The sequence below is a fragment of the Topomyia yanbarensis genome, chromosome 2, assembly GCF_030247195.1.
Source record: "Topomyia yanbarensis strain Yona2022 chromosome 2, ASM3024719v1, whole genome shotgun sequence".
In the NCBI taxonomy this organism is placed as follows: domain Eukaryota; kingdom Metazoa; phylum Arthropoda; class Insecta; order Diptera; family Culicidae; genus Topomyia; species Topomyia yanbarensis.
Genome location: NC_080671.1, coordinates 330369964 through 330392369, shown reverse-complemented (window position 1 = coordinate 330392369; position 22406 = coordinate 330369964). Strand labels below are relative to the sequence as shown.

General features: G+C 37.3%; 1 protein-coding gene across 6 annotated transcripts in view; it reads left to right on the top strand.

The window, feature by feature from the left end:
- Window positions 1-14445, top strand: part of LOC131683894 (signal peptide peptidase-like 3) — a 136708-nt gene extending 122263 nt beyond the window's left edge. For 5 of the 6 annotated variants that reach the window (XM_058966284.1, XM_058966283.1, XM_058966282.1 and 2 more), the window contains exons 3-7: window positions 5252-5803; window positions 5866-5988; window positions 6052-6700; window positions 6760-6880; window positions 13269-14445. In XM_058966284.1, the coding sequence (XP_058822267.1) occupies window positions 5545-5803; window positions 5866-5988; window positions 6052-6700; window positions 6760-6880; window positions 13269-13337 (1221 nt within the window). In that variant the 5' untranslated portion in view covers window positions 5252-5544 and the 3' untranslated portion in view covers window positions 13338-14445. The remainder of the gene's footprint in view (window positions 1-5251; window positions 5804-5865; window positions 5989-6051; window positions 6701-6759; window positions 6881-13268) is intronic. The other variant, XR_009304582.1, reaches the window with a different exon arrangement.
- Window positions 14446-22406: the final 7961 nt, after the last annotated feature.

The window sequence follows — 22406 nt, the reverse complement described above, 5'->3', positions numbered from 1 at the left end:
TAGCGATTAATTTTGAGGCTTGGTACTTGGAGCAGCAAGATGGTTCATATTACCCCCCACTACAAGTTGTTCATTTTAGCCCCTAAGACATTTTATTTTCAAACTGCCGTTCCGCTTGAGCCAATTTGTCCTGATCCCTACTTATTGCTGTGAAATATCTGCAAGAGGTTCAAATACTGTCATGTAACACCATTTTTATAATAAAATTAAAATTTCACCACAAAAGACCTCATATTCTACATGCCGAATTTAACATCAGCGACAAAGATGAGTGCCGATTTTTGTTTTCATCATATTTATTTCACATTCGACAGCTTTTTATCAAAAGAAATGATTTCAATATCTTTTGAATACTTGGCAGGTCACGTTTCTGTGAAGTTTGTTATAAATTTAACAAACATTGACTTGATTTGGCTACCTGTTCATTTTACCCACAATTCTCCTACTATAAAGCTGTGCACAGTAATAAAACAATAATTCTCTACAACAGAGCAATAATGTTATGATAATTCACAGAAAATTTTGATTTGCGTATGAATGTATTTAATAATTTATACTTTAAAAATCTCGAGGTCCTAAACTTTCTAAACGAAAAAAATGAAGGTGTTATGAATTATGTCCAAACGATCCAACGAGACCGAAAGTCGAGTTTTTTTTTATTCCTCGCATCAATAGATAAACTATCTAAGAATATACACCGGATTCTGTTTTTGCACGCGCTTTGTTGCACGGTTTTTTTTCACGACTTTTTTGCACGGTTTTGCAAAATAATGCGATTTTTATGTATAAAATACCTATTTCGATATACAAGTTTAATGATTTGATCATCCTGTGAAAAAAAAATCCGTGCTAATTCGAGAAACCGTGTAAAAAAAATCCGTGTTATTTCGAGAAACCGTGCAAAAAAAAATTCGTGTTATTTTGAGAAACCGTGCAAAAAAAATCCGTGTTATTTTGAGAAACCGTGCAAAAAAAATCCGTGTTATTTCGAGAAACCGGGCAAAAAAATAATTTAATAGGCATTTAGTAACGGCAGCTGAAAATAAATGGCATTGGATATTTGCAATGCAAATGGGGATGATCTGCCAATGTGTAAAAATCGCGTATTTTTCAATTTTAGGAAATGAGTTGTTATTCAAAATTCAAGTTATGGTAGTTGAAAATCAATAATGTTGGGCAATGGTTTTTATAGGATTGTATGCTTTTTAGATATCAAATAATATTCACATCGCATTGGCAATGGAGCAATTGGTATATGGCCAAGTTCCCCCGGGTAGTGCCACTACACAAAGTATATTAATTTTGCTTGTTCAGTTTGATAAGCTAGAAACTGATAGCAGAGATTTTAATATGCAGGGATACGCAATAAGTATTGCTTGGTCTGAGTAGATAACGACTGATGTTTCTTTTTACCAACCAATTAGTGATCTCTGATTAAATAGAGCTTTCAAAGAGTTAGGGACAGGCACAAGTCTATTTTTTTACTGAGATGGGACAAGTTGGTGCTGGACCTGTGGCCTTCATCTGGCATGATCCATTTTCGTTGGTACGGATGTGTTCATGGCTGGTTTATGGATGAGTGGTCCTACTTACAAGTGAATTGATCACTTCGCTTGAGTGGAGATATATGTGACTTCTGCTAGCTGTCGAGCTTGGATATGTTAGCTGGTTCCAAGAAGATGTGCAGGACTGGCACCTACGAGAATGTTGATTGTTTCACTCGAGCTTTGGTTCTTGGAAAAAAATAAATCGCTTCCTCGGTGTGATATGTTCGAGTTGAATGCTCAGTGATATAAATGTGCATTCGGTTCGAGCAGATTGAGTCGTTTGGAGGATTGGTGGTCTCCGAGAGCAGATGCGAATAACTCTGAAGTATCCAATAAAGGGAGATTCTATCTGTGGAACTGAAAAATATTGTCACTACTCTAGCTTATTGGTACATCAACAACAACTAACAATATCGACTATTTAGAACAGAGATTTTCAAAATCTGTTATAAGATCGAGAAAAAATATAGCACAGCTGTAGTGAATAAAGTATTTGCGAATAAGGTCCAATACTGCTGGCATATTTTATCATATTTATTAATAGTCGATTGATCCGCTTCAGACCTAGGAGACGAAAGAAAAGAATAGGAACAAGACATAAGGCGGTTCTAATTCTAAATTAGTTTAGTATAGATAAAGACGACTCAAACGCACTGACAGATGAAATTTTTTCAGAATTAGACAAATTAGAGGACATCACACTTTTTGAGACACACATGCACAAAACTTTATCGTCCTCCTAAAGATCGGTGTTTAATTGGCAGATAGTCGCCATTTCGTACGATTTTGCAAAGTTTGCCTCGCGGGACGGACCGATATTCACCCAGGCACAGGTTGCAGTCGTTAAAAAACTAGATTCGCTAAGTGTAAAAAAGCGAATTTTCAGCTTTTCATGAAAGAAGTTTTCATCAAAGTGCAGTTTTGGAAATTTTAATTGCAAAGAAGGGGTCTGCCAACATTGCAAAGTGGCAAATGCTGCCTCTTATCAGGAAAGAGTATTTAATTAAGTAAAAGCCAATCAATAGGCCGTTGAAAATTGACAATTTCTGACATTTCAATTGCGCAAGAGAGTCTTTGTATCAAAATGATTTTTTTTAATTTTCATGAAAATTCTTTTAATGAGAAGATAACCATTTACATGAAAAACTCGCAAAAAATGACAATTTTGATATTGTTGTCTCAGAATCGAACAATGTTTCTTATCAAACTGTATATGACCGCATACTGTTCGAAAGGTCTAGTTTTCTTCGTTCAAAAAATGTTACAAAACCGAAAATCGGCTGAAACGCTAATTTTATTGTGGCAAAGGTCCCAAAAAAATGTTTTTTTGCTTCAAAATTTCGTGTGTACATTACTTTGTATTGCATTTGCTATACTAGTTCATTTTAAAAATTTAAAATCGCTGTAGCACAGTGTAATCTACAAATAGTTAACAAATTCTAAATAGTTGAAACATTTTACCGTTTTAACTATTGCTTTTCAACGGACAATAACTTCTTTTAACGAATAAAAAACTTACATTTTTCTAAAAAAAACCTCCTCGAAAAATTAATACACTTCTACTGGGCACATTGACAGCCCCCTTGTGCATTTAAAATGTCCAACAGTATTCATTGTTAAATACGATAACCAAATAGCTGTTAATAAAAAATTCAGATTTTTTTACACGGTTTCTCAAAATAACACGGATTTTTTTTTTGCACGGTTTCTCAAAATAGCACGGATTTTTTTTACACGGTTTCTCGAAATAGCACGGATATTTTTACACGGTTTCTCAAAATAACACGGATTTTTTTACACGGTTTTTTTTTGCACGGAACGCATCCCCCATGCAAAAAAAGAATTTGGTGTATTACAGCTGTGATTCGTTGCTTGGACCACAGCCTATGTCCAACAAACGAATTTAATTCGCCAGTTGGACCCACTGACAAATGTCAAAAACTCTCCAAAGAAGAGATTAGTAGTGTAAAAGATTGTTAGATAGATTGTCAAAGTCAATTTGACATGAGATTTTGACGTTCAAATGCTTTTTAGTTGGACAACGGTCCAACTAGCGGAGATCCAACTAAAAAGCGGTTCAGTTAAAAAGTGTCCAACCAGCGAATCACGACTGTATAACCATTTCAGAACTAATCGAAAATAGACATGTGTGCCGTGGTATTTTAGATCGGCGGTGGCGTAAGAGTCAATTTTGATCGGCGGCGTTTGTAACTAACGGCGGCGGCGTGGATCGGCGTGCAAGTATTTAAAAAAATATCACGAAATTTTAAGTTGGAGGCTGCGTCATCTTGAAACGTGCCAGTTTTGACATCTGAACAACTTAAAGTCACGAGAAAAAGGAACTCAACTTATGACAATGCTTAGATTTAGGTTCACAAAATTCAATGTGAATTTGAAAATAATCAAGGATGATGTTCAAAAAGAAATTGAAGACAACAATTGGTCAATTGTTTAATCATAATATAGGTCTAAGTTCATGTAAACATCCCAAGCAACCAAAAGTTCATATAAGGGAGCTGCATAAGCTTCTCGTTTTAAGTAATTTTTCGATACGTTTCGTGTTCTAATAGCGGCTTAAGCAGCTTTGAAGTTCCATTAAAGCTTAAGCAGTTTTAAAGTTCGCTAAGAACTATATATGCATTTTAAAGTGTGCTTTTTAAATATTATCCGAACTTTTGGTTGCTTGGGATTCATTCACTGTATGGATTAATAAAACTAGGGGCGGGCCTTACATAGTTAGTAAATCGATTGCTTGAAATACCAAGCGTTTGGTTCTTCAACCAAAAGACAAGAGCTTCTATATTTGCTTCCCGGGACAACACGCGGGACAAGTCAGTTGTTTCAAGCGTTCGCATATGTCGTGTGAACTGTTTGGATTTTTTGTGTCTAACTAGTGCTCATTGGGGTACTAGATTAGATACATCGTCTAACTAGACACTCACAAAATCACAAAAAAAAACGAAACACAAAACAGCAAAACTTAATTTAAGTTAGGTCTTGTGCACTTAATGCTCGAAACGGTTTAATTCAATTTTCCCCTTTCAAATTGTTTTGCATTCCTAAATCTTTCGTGTGCCTGGTAATTTTTGTTTTTGCAGAAATTTGGTTGTTCGCGTTCGAGTGCAAACGATATAGCTGGGTGTTTTGTCTGCAACTTCAAATCCCCTACCCAATTATGAGTTTTCTTTCGACGTTATTATTGCTTCCCATCTAAAATCCATGTGTATGCCAAATTATTTAGGATATCTTGATAGATTAGGCGGAAATTGTACTGAGACTGAACTTTTAGGACGTTACAAATGAGACCTAGATCAAACCATTAACCAAACAACAATATCTCTTATATCGTGCCTTCAACTCAAGATTTTTTTTGATTTGCTAAGCATAATGGAAACTTAAAAATGTTTTCAAATATTCATAAAAAAATAATTTTTAGGTGAAAAGCTTCAACATGATCTATTAAATTGTACCATCTCATAAAAGTTTTCCAATGACTTCTTTGCCGCAGTAGAACTAAAGTGACTCAGACAGAATTTTTAGATGGTGATAAAACCCAGTTAGATGTTATAAGAAGCGCTGACAAGTTATACACGTCGAACAATCTAAAAAATTCTTCCCCTTCCGATCATCCGAATTCTATCATAATCATGAGTGATTAAGCATATCTATTAACTATTTATGTTTGTTTCTCTCTTTTTTGCCAGCTTATCTATCGAGTGAACGACTTGGCAAACACCACAGCTCAAAATGTACTCTCCAACTAATCCAACATCGATAGCCGTTTGATTGGGCCGCGCGCGAAACCATCTGGGCGACCTTATCAGTTAACCAGGTGCTGCGCCCCATTGCATATCGGTTGTAGCGGTGTGAACGCGCCTTGCTCTGCTAGCAGAGCAACAGGCACAGGTCGGAGACCGACTGCGTCGGTAGACCGCTGTGGTCCCCAAACGGATCCCTTGGAAGGAATCCGCCCTCAAGAGGACCTCCCAATCGCGCAATGTCGGAAGGATTCGTTGCTGGTGGGCAGCAAGAAGACATACTCCAGCAGCAGCAACAGCAGACTGAGTATCAGTGGTCCTCCTACGCCATAATGGATTCATCCCGGGTTTCCACTTGCCTGATATCGATGCTCCTGATTGTATATGGTAGCTTTCGCAGCCTTAACATGGAACAGGAACAGCGCGAGAAGGAGAAAAAGCGCCAAAGTGAGAGCATGAACAATTTGATCACGGGCGAACCGGTGCAACAGGAGCACAGTAAGTAGTCGTAGCTGATCAACGATGGTCGCGTGTAATGTACTAAACTCAAACAATTTTAGACAAATTCGCAACTCTGGACACGATGCACGCTCTCTGTCTTCCACTGGGGGCATCCGTCTCACTGCTGGTGATGTTCTTCTTTTTTGACTCAATGCAAATGCTATTTGCCGTTTGCACAGCAAGTAAGTCTCCCATTAATGAATTTATTTGTGTGTTTAATTGTTATTGTTCCCTATTCATTTCAGTCATTGCCACCGTAGCATTAGCGTTCCTATTACTTCCCATGTGTCAGTACATTATTCGACCCTGTTCGGATGGTAATCGAATATCGTTCGGAGTATGTGGCCGCTTCACTGCAGCGGAGCTGTTCAGTTTCTCATTGGCGGTTTCGATCGTCTGTATCTGGGTACTGACCGGCCATTGGTTGTTGATGGATGCTATGGGAATGGGTTTGTGTGTTGCATTTATTGCCTTCGTTCGGTTGCCCAGCTTGAAGGTTTCCACATTACTGCTCACGGGGCTATTGATCTACGATGTGTTCTGGGTGTTCTTCTCATCTTATATCTTTAGCACGAATGTGATGGTGAAGGTGGCAACACGTCCCGCAGAGAACCCAGTTGGAATCGTCGCCCGAAAGTTCAATCTTGGTGGAATCGTGAGAGAGCCTCCCAAGTTGAATCTACCAGGAAAGCTGGTATTCCCCAGTATTCACAACAGCGGTCACTTTTCGATGCTCGGACTGGGAGATATCGTCATGCCGGGACTGCTTCTATGCTTTGTGTTACGCTATGACGCCTACAAAAAGACCCAGTGTACGCAAACAGCGGAAACGGGCGTTCCACCACCGAGAGGAGTCGGCTCAAAGCTTACTTATTTCCATTGTTCCTTATTAGGGTAGGTTTTGATGCGATTTAAGCAACATGCGACAAATAGTAAAATGTATTCTCTTTTAGTTATTTCCTCGGTTTACTAACCGCCACCGTTAGCTCGGAAGTATTCAAAGCAGCACAGCCCGCCTTGCTGTATTTAGTTCCGTTCACATTGCTACCTCTGCTAACGATGGCATATCTGAAGGTAAGTACTGTTCGACAGTTAGCAAACGTCACAAATACACATGGTCTATCACAGTTAGTCGGCGTTGCTAGAGCATAGTAATTTTTTTATTAATGTTAATTTGTATTAGTAAACACTATTCGGATCACTTAAGAGATCGAAACGATAAAGATCTCGGTAGGAAGGGGCAAACGGGACGTTGGTTAGCAGCCTCTATATCGTTTTATCCGTTCCAGTTTGACGTTAGTTAGACGTAAGAACATACGAACTACTCTGAGATCCTGGGGACACATTATGCAACCCGATACAAACGACATTTTTTCATCAATTGCTTCCATGTACTTGGCAAATAGCAAAATGTCGTCTACATCATTTTTGAGAGAGACAAAACCTAGTGTTTCATCGAATCATCAATATATTTGTTCCGATATCTACTTGCCCATTTACTTTTGGTGGAAGTTTAAAGTAAATTTCTTCTTCTAACTTCCATGTAGAAAAGCAGTTTTGACATTCATTTGGTGTACTAACAATTTATGCTCATTAGCAGGCGCTAGGGCCAACCGAATACTGCAGTTTGGCGACTAGTGCAAATGTTTCACAGGACGCTGTGAACACGCATTTGCCACCAATCGTGCCAAATCATATAATTATTGGCAAACTTTAAAAGTTTCTGCTACCTTATCTCCTTCGAAACATCAAACTTGTGCTGAGTGATAAAGAATAGTTCGTCGCGATTTGGAGCCTTCTGCACTTTATACGTATGCAGTTCTTCCCGGTCCTTGGCTCTCTGAATGAAAGGTTTGTACAGGTTCAACTTTTTGGCCACATCTCTGACAAAAGCATTGGGATTCCGCTTAAACGCTTTCACTGCACGCTTGTGATCCTTATCACTAATAGAAAATTCTGACCACATTTCTCCTTCCGTTCGTTGCTCAGAGTTTAGTAAAAACGAATTAAGACGGGAATAAGAGTATCAATCTAACTTCTGAAAATATTAGTGGAACAAATATGTGTGATGGTTGTATGGCAGGGGAGTTAACTGCTTCCAAATTTAAACAAATAAACCTGGCAAGATCAAAACGATCACTGGCACTCATACATTCGGACGTTTGTGGAAGCACGGAGAAGGTAAACTATGATGGGTATCACATGGACATCCATTCTCCGATTACCTGACCGATTAACAGTTTATAAATGAAAATTTTAGTAATTTTTAAGGAGGTTTTAGTGATTTGAAAATCTACATGTAATACGGGAAAAACTAATTAATCCATCTAACAGTGTTACGACAACCTATAGCACTAAACATATGTATTATTTGTATAATTGATTATGAAATGTTCTCAATTTTATCTACCACGAAAATTGATCAATTCACTTGAGCGGGATTACGCGAGGTTCCTTCTAGTTGTTGAGTTTTCTGATCTTGAGTGTAAGGTTTGTACAGGAAACGAGGGCAGAACTTGCACCAGAGAGAGAGAGAGAGAGAGAGAGAGAGAGAGAGAGAGAGCTATTATTTGGGTGTTTTTTTCTGTTTTGCATAAACTAATCAACCTAGTTCTTGTAAATGTTAAGTCGGGTATACAGTTCGAACGGATTGGGTTCATAGGGGTATCATCGTCCATGACACTTTTGCATGATTTTTTTTCGTTGGGATTCTTCTGTCAAAAGATAGAGTTAGTCTAGGTCAGTTTTTGCTTATCTAAATCGCTCTGTTTATCAAACATACTCTATCGAAAACATTAAACATGATGATAATGCATGATACATACCCAGAGCAGAATAAAGTTCGATCAACGAATGTGGCATCCTGCCTCACTGTGGCCCAGGTACCTTTACAGTCGAACCGTAGTTCGATTCGAGTCACCGTAAAATGGGGCCACATTGTTCACATTTTCAAACGATTTATCAATTAGATGTAATTGTTTGTATTTTTAAAGCAGCCAGTGATATTCATAGATTCAAACTGTTGGGTGATTTATTTTGTTTTTGTGCAAAAATATAATAATTTTATTTTGAATTTAAAATATTTGCTCTCGAGGTAACTTTGATCAGTCGAATTGTTGGATCGAAAAGTGAAATAACGAGCGAAAAGTCAAATTGCGTACCTTGAGCCAATTTCCTGTCCAATATTGTTATGTCCCCAAAGAAAACGAAATTGTCTCTATAGATACAAAGTGCTTTCATCGAAGTTTTCCAGTGATTGTTTTTGTTGTTTCGATGATTTTCTTAAAGGGAATTTTCTTATCGTACAGTTACTGAAACAAGCTCTACGTGGTTAAAGTTTCCTCGTTGATCAAAGATACCCGCTTTACGTTATTTAAATGTGAAGACTTACACGGTACACGTTCACGCATTCTAGAAATTACAACTACATACCTACTCGGCAATTCGCATCTTCATCATTGGAAAGCACTGGTTATTTTCTGCACATTTCGTCCGAATTTCACCCAGATATTCTGATTGCAGTTGAAAATCGAAATATTGAACTTGCGCCTTTTGCTTTTTTCCCTAGTTACAGAGTGTGCAACCACAGACCTACCAGACATGACACTGAGAACAGTTCACTGAATAAAACATGATCATCATTTCCAATTTAAATTCGCTTGGCACACTAACGCCGCCTCGTGGCGATTCTTTAAACTATATCATCTGACACATCTGTCCATTTGACATGGCGGTGCATTGGTGTGCGTAAGTAGTTATTATGGGCAAATGCACCTAACAACAAACATCAATTAAACGAAAGTCAGATTAACCTTTAAATTTGTATTCTGAAATGAATGAATTCTAGGAAAGGTAGAGGCTTCTTTACAGGCAATTCCACTATATGAGGAAACTGAGCAATGGGAAGGTCATGTTGCCTAGAAAGGAATATCTTCAACACAGAAAGCGAGGAGGACAATTTGATCCGTGCTGTAATATGAACTGTTCCCCACAAGTTGTGCTGAAGATTGTGGAAAGTGCTTGTTTGACTAAATTGAAATTGAAGAGAATGTTTCAACACAACGCTATTTGATTTTCATTATTTTATTTTCAACTGGATTAGTATTAACTCTTAACAATGGGTCAAATAATTTCCTAATCGACTCTCATTTGATGGCCAGCAGAAAAACATGCTGAATTAATTGGGAACTCTGCTAAAATCATCGTCCTTGTGGTGCATTTTGATGGCCACTGCTTCCTGCATACATTGCTCCTCTAAAGTTTACCCTCGTTTTGTTCATACAGAAAGCACCTTAAAGTTATGATTTCAAGACGAACGGTTAGTACAATCAATTGTAGAGCACCAGTTTATTTTTGTTTGTTCATAACATAGTTCATTTAGCACAATAACGCGGACGCTTAATGGTATGTGTTTGGGTATTTTTGTCAATCATGTCATACGGTCGCGCACCTCTTGCGGTGAGCACGTAAAGTTATGGGAATGGTAATCTAACGTTTGAAAAAGCCGTTAAATTTTTGCAACACCTTGGTGATCTCGAGTGTCATGTCTGGTAGATCTGTGGTGCAACTTGCGCATCTTGTGTACATGTTAGAGAATCAAGTTGCGCATCATCTACACCAGTTGCGATTTAGTTGCGTACGCTGAAAATAGGAGAGAAACCGAAAGACGCAAGTTCACTATTTCGATTTTCAACTGCAACCAGAATATGGTTTTGAAAGAAATACATGAACATGCCACGTACAACTACAACTAATGCCAGTTACAGTTGCTTATCGGACTATTCAAACCTTTTGGAAATCGAAGACTAAATGAGATTAATTATTTCGTTATCGGTAAATAGAAGACACTATATTTTGAAAGACCCGTTTACCGATCATTATTTATTTTAAAAATTATGGGTTAATAAGGTTTTATTGGTAGAAAATTAGATCAAAACGTTCTCTGCATGCCTTGTTCATTATGTTTGTATATTGATTACTTAGAAATATTAGCCATAAAAGTTTTATTTCCTTAAATTTCAAGTTAGCTTTTTAAGCGACAAAAATAACAAAAGCGCAAAAATGGCGCTTGATGTGATGCAGCATACAAAAATGACTATTTGGCGAAAGAGCTGCATACTGAAAATTTTATATTATATTGATGTTGTAAGTACTGCTTCCACGTTTCGCTTTAATTTTAATTTCCTAATTCCATTTAATATTCGAAATAAAACGATTTTTGCATCAAGATGATCGGTGAATGGTACCCGATCGGTGGATGGGTTCTGTACGGTACGTCTAATTTCCAAGGATTGGAAATTTGAAGTTGAAATTTAATATCTTCTATAGTAAGGTTATGGTTTTCCGAAAAAGCGTTTTCCGCTACCTTGGATTTGAAGTGAAATGGTAAATCTTTATCAGATTCCCTAGAAGCTTTTGCTATTTCTTCAATATGCTCCTTGAACCGAATTTCTAATGTTTTTTGGTTTGTCCAATATAAACTTTATCGGAATGTGAACATGATATTTTGTATACCCCTGATTTGTTCAGTGTTTCTATCGAATCCTTTGTGGTTCCTAGTATTGATTTTAGTTGGTACTTTCGACTACTGAAAACTAGGTTTATACCAAACTTTTTTAATTTTGTTCTAAGTGGATAAGCCGTATTTTTGTTGAAATCTAAAAATAAAAAAAAATATTGTCTTCTGCTAACGGCTTAGGGGAATTGTGGGAAAGACGGATAGGGTGGGTAAGACGGACACATGTTTATTTTTGGTATACAACAATAATTTAAATGAATTATTTGTGTACCCCATCATTATGTATAAGCTTGAATTATGAAACATCCAGTAGTCCTTCAATACTGTTAAATATGTACAATAGACTGGTTCAATTTTTGACTTTTAGCTCCACCAGGCTTTATTGATTCCTTTTATGACCCTTAGTAATTGTGCAAATTTTGGTACCAATCGGTTGCGTCTACGGACCCTCCAAAAATTTCAAAGTTTATATGGAAATTAGAATGGAAAATCGATTAGAATTGAAAAAAAAATCCTTAAAATTCACCTCATCAATCAATTCATGAGAACACTATATATTTCTAAAGGTATTCTTCTACTGAACACATTCGTGGAACATTGTAAGTTTGTGAAAATTCGCTGAGAAAAGTTATTAACTAAAGAAGCAGCATAACTTCAAATCAAGTGGATTTTATTATTAATTATAGGAAACCTGTTTTAATAGCTCCATCGTTATACAAGTGTAAACTAGGCTTACCACCAACCGCTCCCGTATGGCAAATGCAGCTATTCAAACAGGGTTGCTATGATTAATAATAAAATCCACTTGTTTTGAAGTCATGCTGCTTCTTTAGTAAATAACTTTTCTCAGCGAATTTTCACAAACTTACAATGTTCCACGAATGTGTTCAGTAGAAGAATACCTTTAGAAATATATAGTGTTCTCATGAATTGATTGATGAGGTGAATTTAAAAAAAAATTGTTTCAATTCTGATCGATTTTCCATACTAATTTCCATATAAACTTTGAAATTTTTGGAGGGTCCGTAGACGCAACCGATTGGTACCAAATTTTGCACAATTACTAAGGGCCATAAAAGGAATCAGTAGAGCTTGGTGGAGCTAAAAGTCAAAAATTGAACCAGTCTAATGTACAATTTAAGCGAACATTGATAATCAGTAGTGGATCTTTGTGCGGATGTGATATTTAAGTCACTGATGTTAAGGTTGATTGTATGAGTGGAAAAGACCAAACATTTAAAAAATATGCGTACGGGTGGGGCGAGACGGATAGTTTTGATTAATTCGATTGATATATCCTTATAGGAATATCTCACGTATAAAAACGAAAATCTTATCTCTCAAACGTGTAGAACCGTCTAACTTGCTAAAGTTTGACATGCAATTGACTGCAGGATGTACGTTAACACCAATGAGGTATATATAGGTGTGGTAGAACACACGGTTTGCTAGTGTTGGCAACCAAAAATATGTAAACAATCCAGAAGCACAACGGGTCGACGTCATAGCGGTCACACGATTAAATGCGAGCGGAACGACCGGTATGACGAAAGCAAGTCGATTTATACTGTGATCACTCACACCGCTCATGTAAGATTCATCTTACGAATACCAAAGTGCCAGCTTTTCCAGACCTGTATATACGACATTGCGTTAATACGACTGAGGCTAAATACGATATTCCTAGAACCTGGAAAAGGTTGACGACTGCGTGCAGGTCCCATGGCTGTGTGCAATCGAGGAACTGACGTTATCAATTGCACATAGCAGTTATATATTCCCAGTTTTGCATAAGTAAACAAACTAACACAAGTAAAAGCACCAAATGATCGCGATAGGATTAATTAGGAATAGTAAACAAACTGAGGGTACAACCAAAAAACTATTGAATACACAATGTTTCATGTTGAGTGGCCTAAACCACTTTTCTTTTGCTAATTCCAGGGTGACTTGAGGCGAATGTGGAGTGAACCGTTCATCATACAACAAGCATCTAAGCAGTTAGAGGTTTAAGCTGTAATTGCGATTTAGAATGAAGACAACCGATACATCTACATGAATAGTATTAAGGCTACGTTGAGTAAAACAAAACAAAATCTATTATAGGATGAGAGCAAGGATAGCGTAAGTATCTACACCTGTAAGAGCTGCAAAAGTAAACCACAATTCTGAAATGAATATATGAATGTATTTAGCAACAAATCGAACAATGTAGGTAACAAGCGAACAAAAATGCATGCATGCGTCGCTCTGCTCCAAATAAATGATTCGAATGAAAGACATTTTCGGATCCCACGACACTAGCACTAATCAATGGAGTTGTTCAGGATCACAGTGGGGATCCAGACAGAAACAGACAGCTACATTACAAGTTAAGGAACTTAACCATACCTTAAAAGTAAGGAAGATTTTTGTGAATTTTTATCATTTATAGTTATTCTCATTTGAAGACTTTAGCTACGTGTACGTATTAATTTAACGTAAGTCATGAACAAATTACGATTATAGCAACAGTACGCCAGAGAAGTTGGACTTCGTTAATCAAGCTAACAAATATTTTATATACTCCGTGCAGAAAACGTACCATTTTCATAGTAGAACTATTTTTTCATCTAATTTAAAAATCAACCCGCTTCATCCCGTCATTCACGAAGAGCGCGCAGTAATAGCTATCATCGTACTTTCATCTAGAGAGAAGGCAGGGAACGCTAGTAGTTTTGAATTCCCGAGGACGAAAAAAAAATCCATTCAAGTCAAATTATTAGTAAGCATAGGTTCTGTGCGAAACAATCGAATTTTGGGTCGGATTTTTCCGAGTGGACTTACAGTGAGGGGAAAACGTTCGCAATTAGCAGCAGAGCAATCCGTTTTAGTCCAACACGATGTGTTACGTTTCCGTCTTCTGAAGACAGGCCAGAAATAAAAGCAAAAACAACAAAAAGTCATTACAAAGCCACACTCACAGCCTCATTGCGAAATGACAAAAGAATATAAAAATGTGATAATTTTGTATAATTTCAGCAGTCTCTGTGTACGCCTATCTCGAATGTATACCTTATAATTTTTAAATAGAAAAGTCTGTTTAAAATAGAGAAATAAATATCGTTTTCGAACATTCAAACAGTTTATTAATGTAAATCCGAAATTGGGCCTTGACGGTTAAGGGTTGGCGTGGGCCTTTGCCCTTCTCTACTAGATTGGGATGTTATTGCTTGTTATTCACAGAACGAAGGTGTTGCGGACATTTACGATAAATTACCTCTTCTACATCTCATTAGTAATAGTATCCACAGTTTCATTGTTAGGAGGGTTTACGATTAATGGAGTGCCGTTTTACTTCTTAACTCTCCGGAAGTCGCGCTTATGACCCACTGAACGAGCAGCCGCTGGTACCCTAAGACGATTTCGCTAGATTTTTAGAGCAGCGTGCACTCAGTGCACTAGCGCGACAGCCGGAAGGTTAACCATCTGGAAATTACTCAATTATTTACGTTTAGGCCATGGCTTGAAACTCGCCCAAATCTCACTATGTTGTGTACTTTGTCTACTGCGCGACTTCCGGAGGATTAAACGCAGTACTCTTTTGCTATACGCCTAACTGCCTAATGCTATACAGAAGTCTAATTATATTGGAACTATTATGCGTAGACCGGCAATACACTAACAAAACCTACTTGGAAAAAAATGTTAATAAGGTAACGATTCTGAAGTTCCTGAATCTAAAACATCAAATGGCGTCAATATCGGTTAAAAATGTCACAGTAATGATCATTGCTGTTTTCGAGTGCCCAGGTACATTTTTCAGCCTGTTACGGGGTCATAAAAAATCCAGAAGCCCATTCCTTAGACCCCCGTTTCCCGCATCATCAATTTTATTCTCCCAAAAACTTTGCTTGGAGATGTTCTACGATGTCACAAAATACCATTTTCCAGTTGGAGGAAAAACATTGGAATTTTATGAATTGAAATCTGAAAAGTACCCCGGTACCCTGTCGGTCACAACTGTTAAACACGAAGGAAATGACACGGATTCATCCTCCTTGGATGCGCGTAATTAAGCGTATTAGATTTTCCCTCTGTTAAACTTCGCAACAGTTAGGATGCACATGGAATGTAATCGCTAATCCTCACGGTAGCGACCACCTTCCAATAGTAGTCTCAATCATCAACGAAGTCTAGGACATCGGAGTCAATCAATTGTTCGTATTAGCTCATACAAAACATTGAAGGACATGCGTCCATGCTACCCGAAACTCCCGCGATCCAAGCTCAAAGGAAAGAAGTGGTGGAACAAAGAATGCTCAGACTTATTTATAGAGAGGGTCTTCCAGGATGGCGGGCCACCCACTAGCTATCGACAGTATGCGACAGAAACGCGAATGAAGAGCTTGATAAAAGCCAAGAAACGTATTTACAGGCGCAGGTTTGTTGACGGGTTAACGAGAGAAACACCAATGAGCATTCCTAAGGACAGTGTACGTATACGAAACCGAAATAGTACCAAAAAGAGCGTGAGATATTCAAACCGTTGGATATTTGATTTCGCCTAGAAGGCTTGTGTGGATTCCGCCTAGCACAGAAGATCCGCGACGCGCCTACCATGATACCGCGATCGAAACGCCGATGATGGAGTCTTCATTTGTTCTAATGTCATGTAACAATAAAACTCCAGGACCAGACAGAATCAAACTCAACTTGTGGAAGAATCTGCATGGGTCTGCCAGAAAACGCTCGTTGAATTTATTTAACAAGTTTCTTGAGGGTAACATTGTCTGACACTGTTGGGGATAAGTGAGTATCCCAGCTATCCAAAAACTAGGAAAATCTGCCTTCGACCATAATTCGTATCGGCCGATTGATATACTCTCCTGTATCCAGAAGTTGTTCGTCAAATGTGTCAAATGTCTAAGCAGGTAGATATTTCAAGGTATATGTTTGCATATATTGTTAAATGTAATCTTGGGACGATAGTGGAACCATTCGACTGAAGGTTTCAGGAAAACTGTTTGGACTGGTCATAAATGCGTCAAGGACAAAATACATAAGCTTCGAAGTAAGAAACATTACTCGTCCCACCGAGTGTAACGATTGATGACGACGATATCGAGGTGGTTGATGAGTTTATGTATTTGGGCACACTGGTGACCGCCGATACAGCCACCAGCGAATAAATTTAGAGATGTATTCTAGTAGGTAATCGGCTTCGAGAAACCATTCGGTTAACCATCTACAAAACGCTCATTACACAGGTTGCCCTATACGGCCGCGAAACCTGGACTACACTAGCGGAGAACTAAAGCGCTCGGACCTCGCGTTTTCGTGAGGAAGCTGTTCCGAACGATCTACAGTGAGTGCAGATGCAAGACAGAATGTGGAGACGTCGTATGAACCACGAATTGCAACAGTTGCTTGGAGGCTGCGATGGGCTGGCCATGTTGTCAGAATGGCGAATGACAACCCGGTAAAAATTGTTCCCGACGCTAATCACCCAGGTACAAGGAGAAGGGGTACACAGTGAGCAAGGTTAAAGGAGACCTGAGGCCCTACTATGTACAGTCGTTTCTGGTATGTTTTCTCTGTTTTTGTCCACTTCCTAATCATGTTCTTTTCGTTTTAGTCTTTTGGTCTTCCGAAGTTCTTCATCATGGTTTCGATCGGACGTAGCTCAAAACAGTTTTGTGGGTTCTGTAGGTCTCATCGGCAATGATGTAGCACCGGCATTTCATTAGCAGCGGCGCGTAGAGTTTTCACGCACGCCTTTTGGCAACACGCTGCTGGTGTTCGTTCCAATTTGAGAGCTCAGCTGCCTCCCGAGAGTAATTGAAAGATTGTTATACGACATTGATTACACGGTGCTACAAAATAAAAATAATTGAATGTACTTTTAAAGTTATATAGTAAACGTTGTAGGTCTGGTCAAATATAACACAAAACCACGTTTGATCAATTTAATATACCCTCAAAATCTTGATTTATAGCAAAAAAACTATTTTTCGGAACTTTCGGCGCTAAAAGTTTTTTTTGCGCGGTCATTTTTCAACCGATTTTTTTATGTTTTGGAAAGAATAATAAATGACCTTTCCAACGATATGCTATGTTATGTTCTTTTGTTGAAAGTACTTGAAAGGTTGAAAGGTTTTGGGACAACGATATGAAAATTACCATTATTTTGCTATTTTTTCATTAAAAATATGAAAATTTCTCAACATTTTTATTAGCAAGCGCGTTTGTTTTAATAAAAAATTTTAAGGAGAACATTTAATTCCGTATCCAACGACCTATTTATGATCAAAATCGGTTGAAAAATGGCAGTTATTCAACATTTAAGTCTCATATAAAATTTAAAAAAAAAAGATTTTTTTTGCTCGATTACGTATACATTCAAATGTATGTGTGTTAACTTTGAAAATGATTTGGATAAAATAACGGAAAATATAATTGTAGCATCTTATACTGCGAGACACTTAAGAGTTCAGGCGAGCAGATTTCTAATTTGGAAAAATTGATAACTCAGCCATTTTTCAACCGATTTTGTTCAAAAGTAGATCATTGGATGTGGAATTAAAAGCTCTCCCTTACATTTTTTATTAAAATAAATGCGTTTCCTAATAAAAATGTTGAGCAATTTTTATATTTTTAATCAAAAATAGTAAAATAAATGCTATAAACTTTCATATTGTTGTCCCAAAAGCGCAGAGTACTTGTAACAAATGAACATAACATAGCATACCGTTGGAAAGGAAATTTCTTCTACTTTCCACAACACTCAAAAAATCGGTTGAAAAATGATCGCGCAAAAAAAATTTTGGCACCGAAAATTACGAAAAATCGCTTTTTGGTATAAATCAAGATTTTGACGGTATACAAAATTTTTCATGCATTGTTTTGTGTTGCATTTGATGAGATGTATTACCTATACTAGGTGTCTTGAAAAGTACAAAATCACTGCAGCACCGTGTTGTCAGTCCGTGCGTCATATCATTGTCGATGGCTTCGTCACCAAACGATCTACAACCACAATGCACAGTGGGACGAGCCCGGACTTAAGTCCATATATGAAGGTTATGCGATATTCTCACTAGTATTTTTTCGTATCAGCTGAACCATCAGAGACATTTTCGCGAGATTTTAGGTGATTTGAATGCAAAATGAATTTTTGACAGCTTTTTGAAGGGAATAACTCAAATGTTTTTTGCATTATTTGACCATAGGAACTACATACGGTTATTCTCGTTTTTCAAAGAAACGGTTGATTTTATGAATTGCATTACTTCACCAAAATTATCCGTTTGATAAAATTACATCGTAAAATCGCCAAAAATAAGTCACTAGTTGGTTTGGTTAGTGTTTAGATAACTGTTTGTCATGAATTTTTATTGAATTCGAACTTCTAAAGCGATAACAACAACGACGCCCGTGAATGCCCGCAATCACACTATGCTCATTCGAAAGCTTTACATTTTCTCTTTAAAATGAGCCTATGCTAGTTTTGCGAAAACTTGCGATAAGTAGTCAAAATTTGAAAAAACTGAATGGAGACGCATGGTTATTACTGATATTTAATTTGAATATTCACTTTATGACTAGAATAATGACACTAATTTATGCACAACTTTCAAATAGCATTTAGAGCATGATCTACAAGGGTTTTACTAGTGATCAAGAGTAAGGAGCCGAGTGGGAAGTATGGTTTTTAAGTGGGAAAGGAATTAAGAATGTTTAAAATTCAGTAAATATTTTCAACCATCTGAAATTCGTCATAAAATGTTTCATGAACTATTTTTGCTAACTTACGCAATAACTGTCAAATTGAGTGAACACAGTTGAATTCTAGTCATTTGGTGAGACTATTTTTTCCGAGTTTGCATAGCACTGATATAGCTTAAGGGTATGCGATATTATATAAATAAAATAAGACCATTTTTAAATGAGCCATATACGCGAAAAAAGGATTTTGGATTTATTTTAATTTAAGGTATGATATAGCAATCTAAGCAACTTAAAACACAACTGCGAAAACAAAATCGTTAATCATCTTGTTGATTAGTGAATGTAAATCAATATTCTACTAAGACGCTCAAAATGTTTGTTTTGAAAATGAAAAAATGTAGTTTTCATACCAAGTAACCCACTAATGAATTAAATGTTCCAAAATTAGTCGATCACATCTTATTTGATCCTTAAAAATAATATAGTCATTTCTAAAGCCTCATAATGAGATGTCAATCAATTCGTTTCAATACGGAAAATAAATTCCAAAATTACAATTGAAAGAAATCTTTATAAAAGACAAAATATTTACTTTTGAGCAACTCTAATAAGTAGTAAAGTTAATTTCTATTTTCTTTAACCAACATAGGAATTCAGCGCACAAAAATGTCTTTAAAAAAATTTTGAACCTTCACAACAAAATAATTATTTTTGAGCCACCCTAATGTATAATGATTTTTTTTTTGCAAATGTTAATATCAAAAACGATTTAGCACACGAAAATTAATATACACAAATTTTAAGAACGATTTAGAAAAAAAAAATAATTTTGAGACACCCTAATGAATAGCAAATGTTCATTTTTGAAATGTTTTAATATCGAAAACGAATTCAGCGTACCAAAATTACATAAAAACGTCCTATATGAACCGATACGGAAAAGTTTAGACTTTAGTCCACCTTTTGTGCTAAGTCGTGCCACTGTGCAATGGCGTATGTGTCCACCATCATCGACCAACTTGAAAAGCGACAACAAGTTAAGTCCATTTATGTTGACTTGTCAAAGGCGTTCGACCGTTTTCCTGCTCGCCTTGCTTGGATTTCCGGATTGGTTAACAAATTGGATTGCTTCGGCGATACACATTCTACGCCTTTTGATATCAGTTCTGGTGTGCTACAGGGCAGTCATCTTGGACCATTGCTCTTCATTTTGTTTATAAATCATCTTGGCACAATTTTGAAATCTCCGAAATCTGTGTTTGCTGATGATTTGAAATTCTACCGATAGATAAAATCTTTGTAGGATTGAAAACTACTTCAGCTAGACATTGACGCTTTGTTAACTTGGTGCACTATCAACGGAATGAAGGTTACTACAGAAAAATGCTGCGTGATTACATTCACTAGGATCCTATCGCCGAAGACGTCCAACTATAAAATGTCATCATTAGTCAACGTACACCGCAACTTCGTCGTCAAAGATTTGGGAGTTTATTTCAACAGCAAGTTACTTTCTCCCAGCACGTCCCAAGCAACCAGAAGTTCGGATAATACGTAAAAAGCACAGTTTTTAGCGAACTTTTAAGCTGCTTAAGCTTTAACGGAACTTGAAAGCTGCTTAAGCCGCTATAAGTACACAAAACGTATCGCAAAATTACTTAAAACGGGAAGCTTATGCAGCTTCCTTATACGCACTTTTGGTTGTTTATGGTAGCAACTACTACTGCCAAAGCTTTCTGCATGTTAGAATTTTCAAGGCGAAACACATAGTCGTTCCAGAACGTGTACAGTTTGAAAACGCTTTATTTTTTGCTTGTGCGCAGCATCTTGGAGTAAGCCGTTCCTGTTTGGGCTCCTTATGAAGTTGTCCACATTAACAGCATTGAGAGGGTGCAGAAAAGCTTCATCGGGTACGCTCTTCGCCTTTTTCTTTGGACCGACCCAGTTCGTTTACCGCCGTATGTGCAACGTTGGGCATTAATCCACCTGCCGACGCTTGCTAAAAGGAGGATCAAACATCAGCGAATGCTTATTTTCGACATACTGGACGGGAACATTGAAAGCAGCCAACTATTGGGACAACTTAATTTTAATACACCTAGAAGACAAACAGGCCAAGGGCACTTCTTCCGTTTACCATTGTGCCGTACGCAATTCGGACAAAACAACCCCCTTAATTGAAAAATTATCTCAAAAACTCGACGTAGGGGTTAGGTGTTCTTTATATAGAATGTGTATGCAAAGTTTGAAAGAAATCTGTTAAGTTGTTTTTGAATGACAGGCAACTCCGCAAATCATGTTTTTTTCAGAGACTTTCTCCAACAGCTTCGTCACCATGTCGATTATTGACTTATTTGACGTCTAGGACACCAACACAGTTGCAATGTGTATAGACAACATACATATAAAGCTATGTTTTCAATTCGCCATCTGATTTAACCTCATTTGGCAAAAAAACTACCCGATTTAACCTCAATCTCGCACTAACACAACTCCACATAGATTAGTCAATTGATATTTTTGCGTAGAACAATTACAGAATGTTATTGAAATGATACACTGTAATGTATGAAAGCTTAGATCAATTCGCTTTCCCCAAAGTTCTAAAAAAATTCGCTCAAAAATGTTTTTTCCGTGCTAAAACCCTTACCACCCCCCCCCCCCCCCCTTAAGAAAGACAAGAAAAATAAAATTTTGCTTTCAAATGCACCTAGATTTGTGCAAGGCAATGATGGTCGTTTGTTGTCTTTAGATTTTCGGCAGAGACAAGTAAAGAAAATTAAGAACAAGAAGTCTGTTGTCGTCTCTTCTCTTAGCCTAAAATAATTTCTTAATTTATTATAAGATTCAATTTTAAATGCACACTACCGCGATTGCCAACATCTACACGGAAACGAAAAACTACCTAAAATTAAGTTCCTTTGACTCAATCTCGTGGTATCGTGGGGGAACTTAAAATTAGGTAAACCGTGTTGAAGGTAGTTCCCATTTAACCACGGCAAAAATTACAACTCATTGATAGGTTTTTTATACTCAAATTTAAGTTGAATTTACCTAATTTTGAGTATACCCCAAACAACTCAAAAGTACCTTCCTCCACGGAAGACCTCGACTGAGTCGAATCTCTCGTTTTGTTTTTGAACACTAATAAGTGCGAAAGCGACGCACAACTCAAAAGTAAGTTAAAAGAACTTATGCTGCAGGTTGTTTTATTTAACCGTGTAGTTCAACTCGCCTATAGCTGCCTTCTCATTTACTGGTATGAATACACTGTGCCGCGGGCACAGCAGAATCCATCTGCCCAGCGAAATGACCGACACCATTGGTACGCCCCCGGTTTATGTGCTGAATACCTTTGACAGCGAAGCCGAG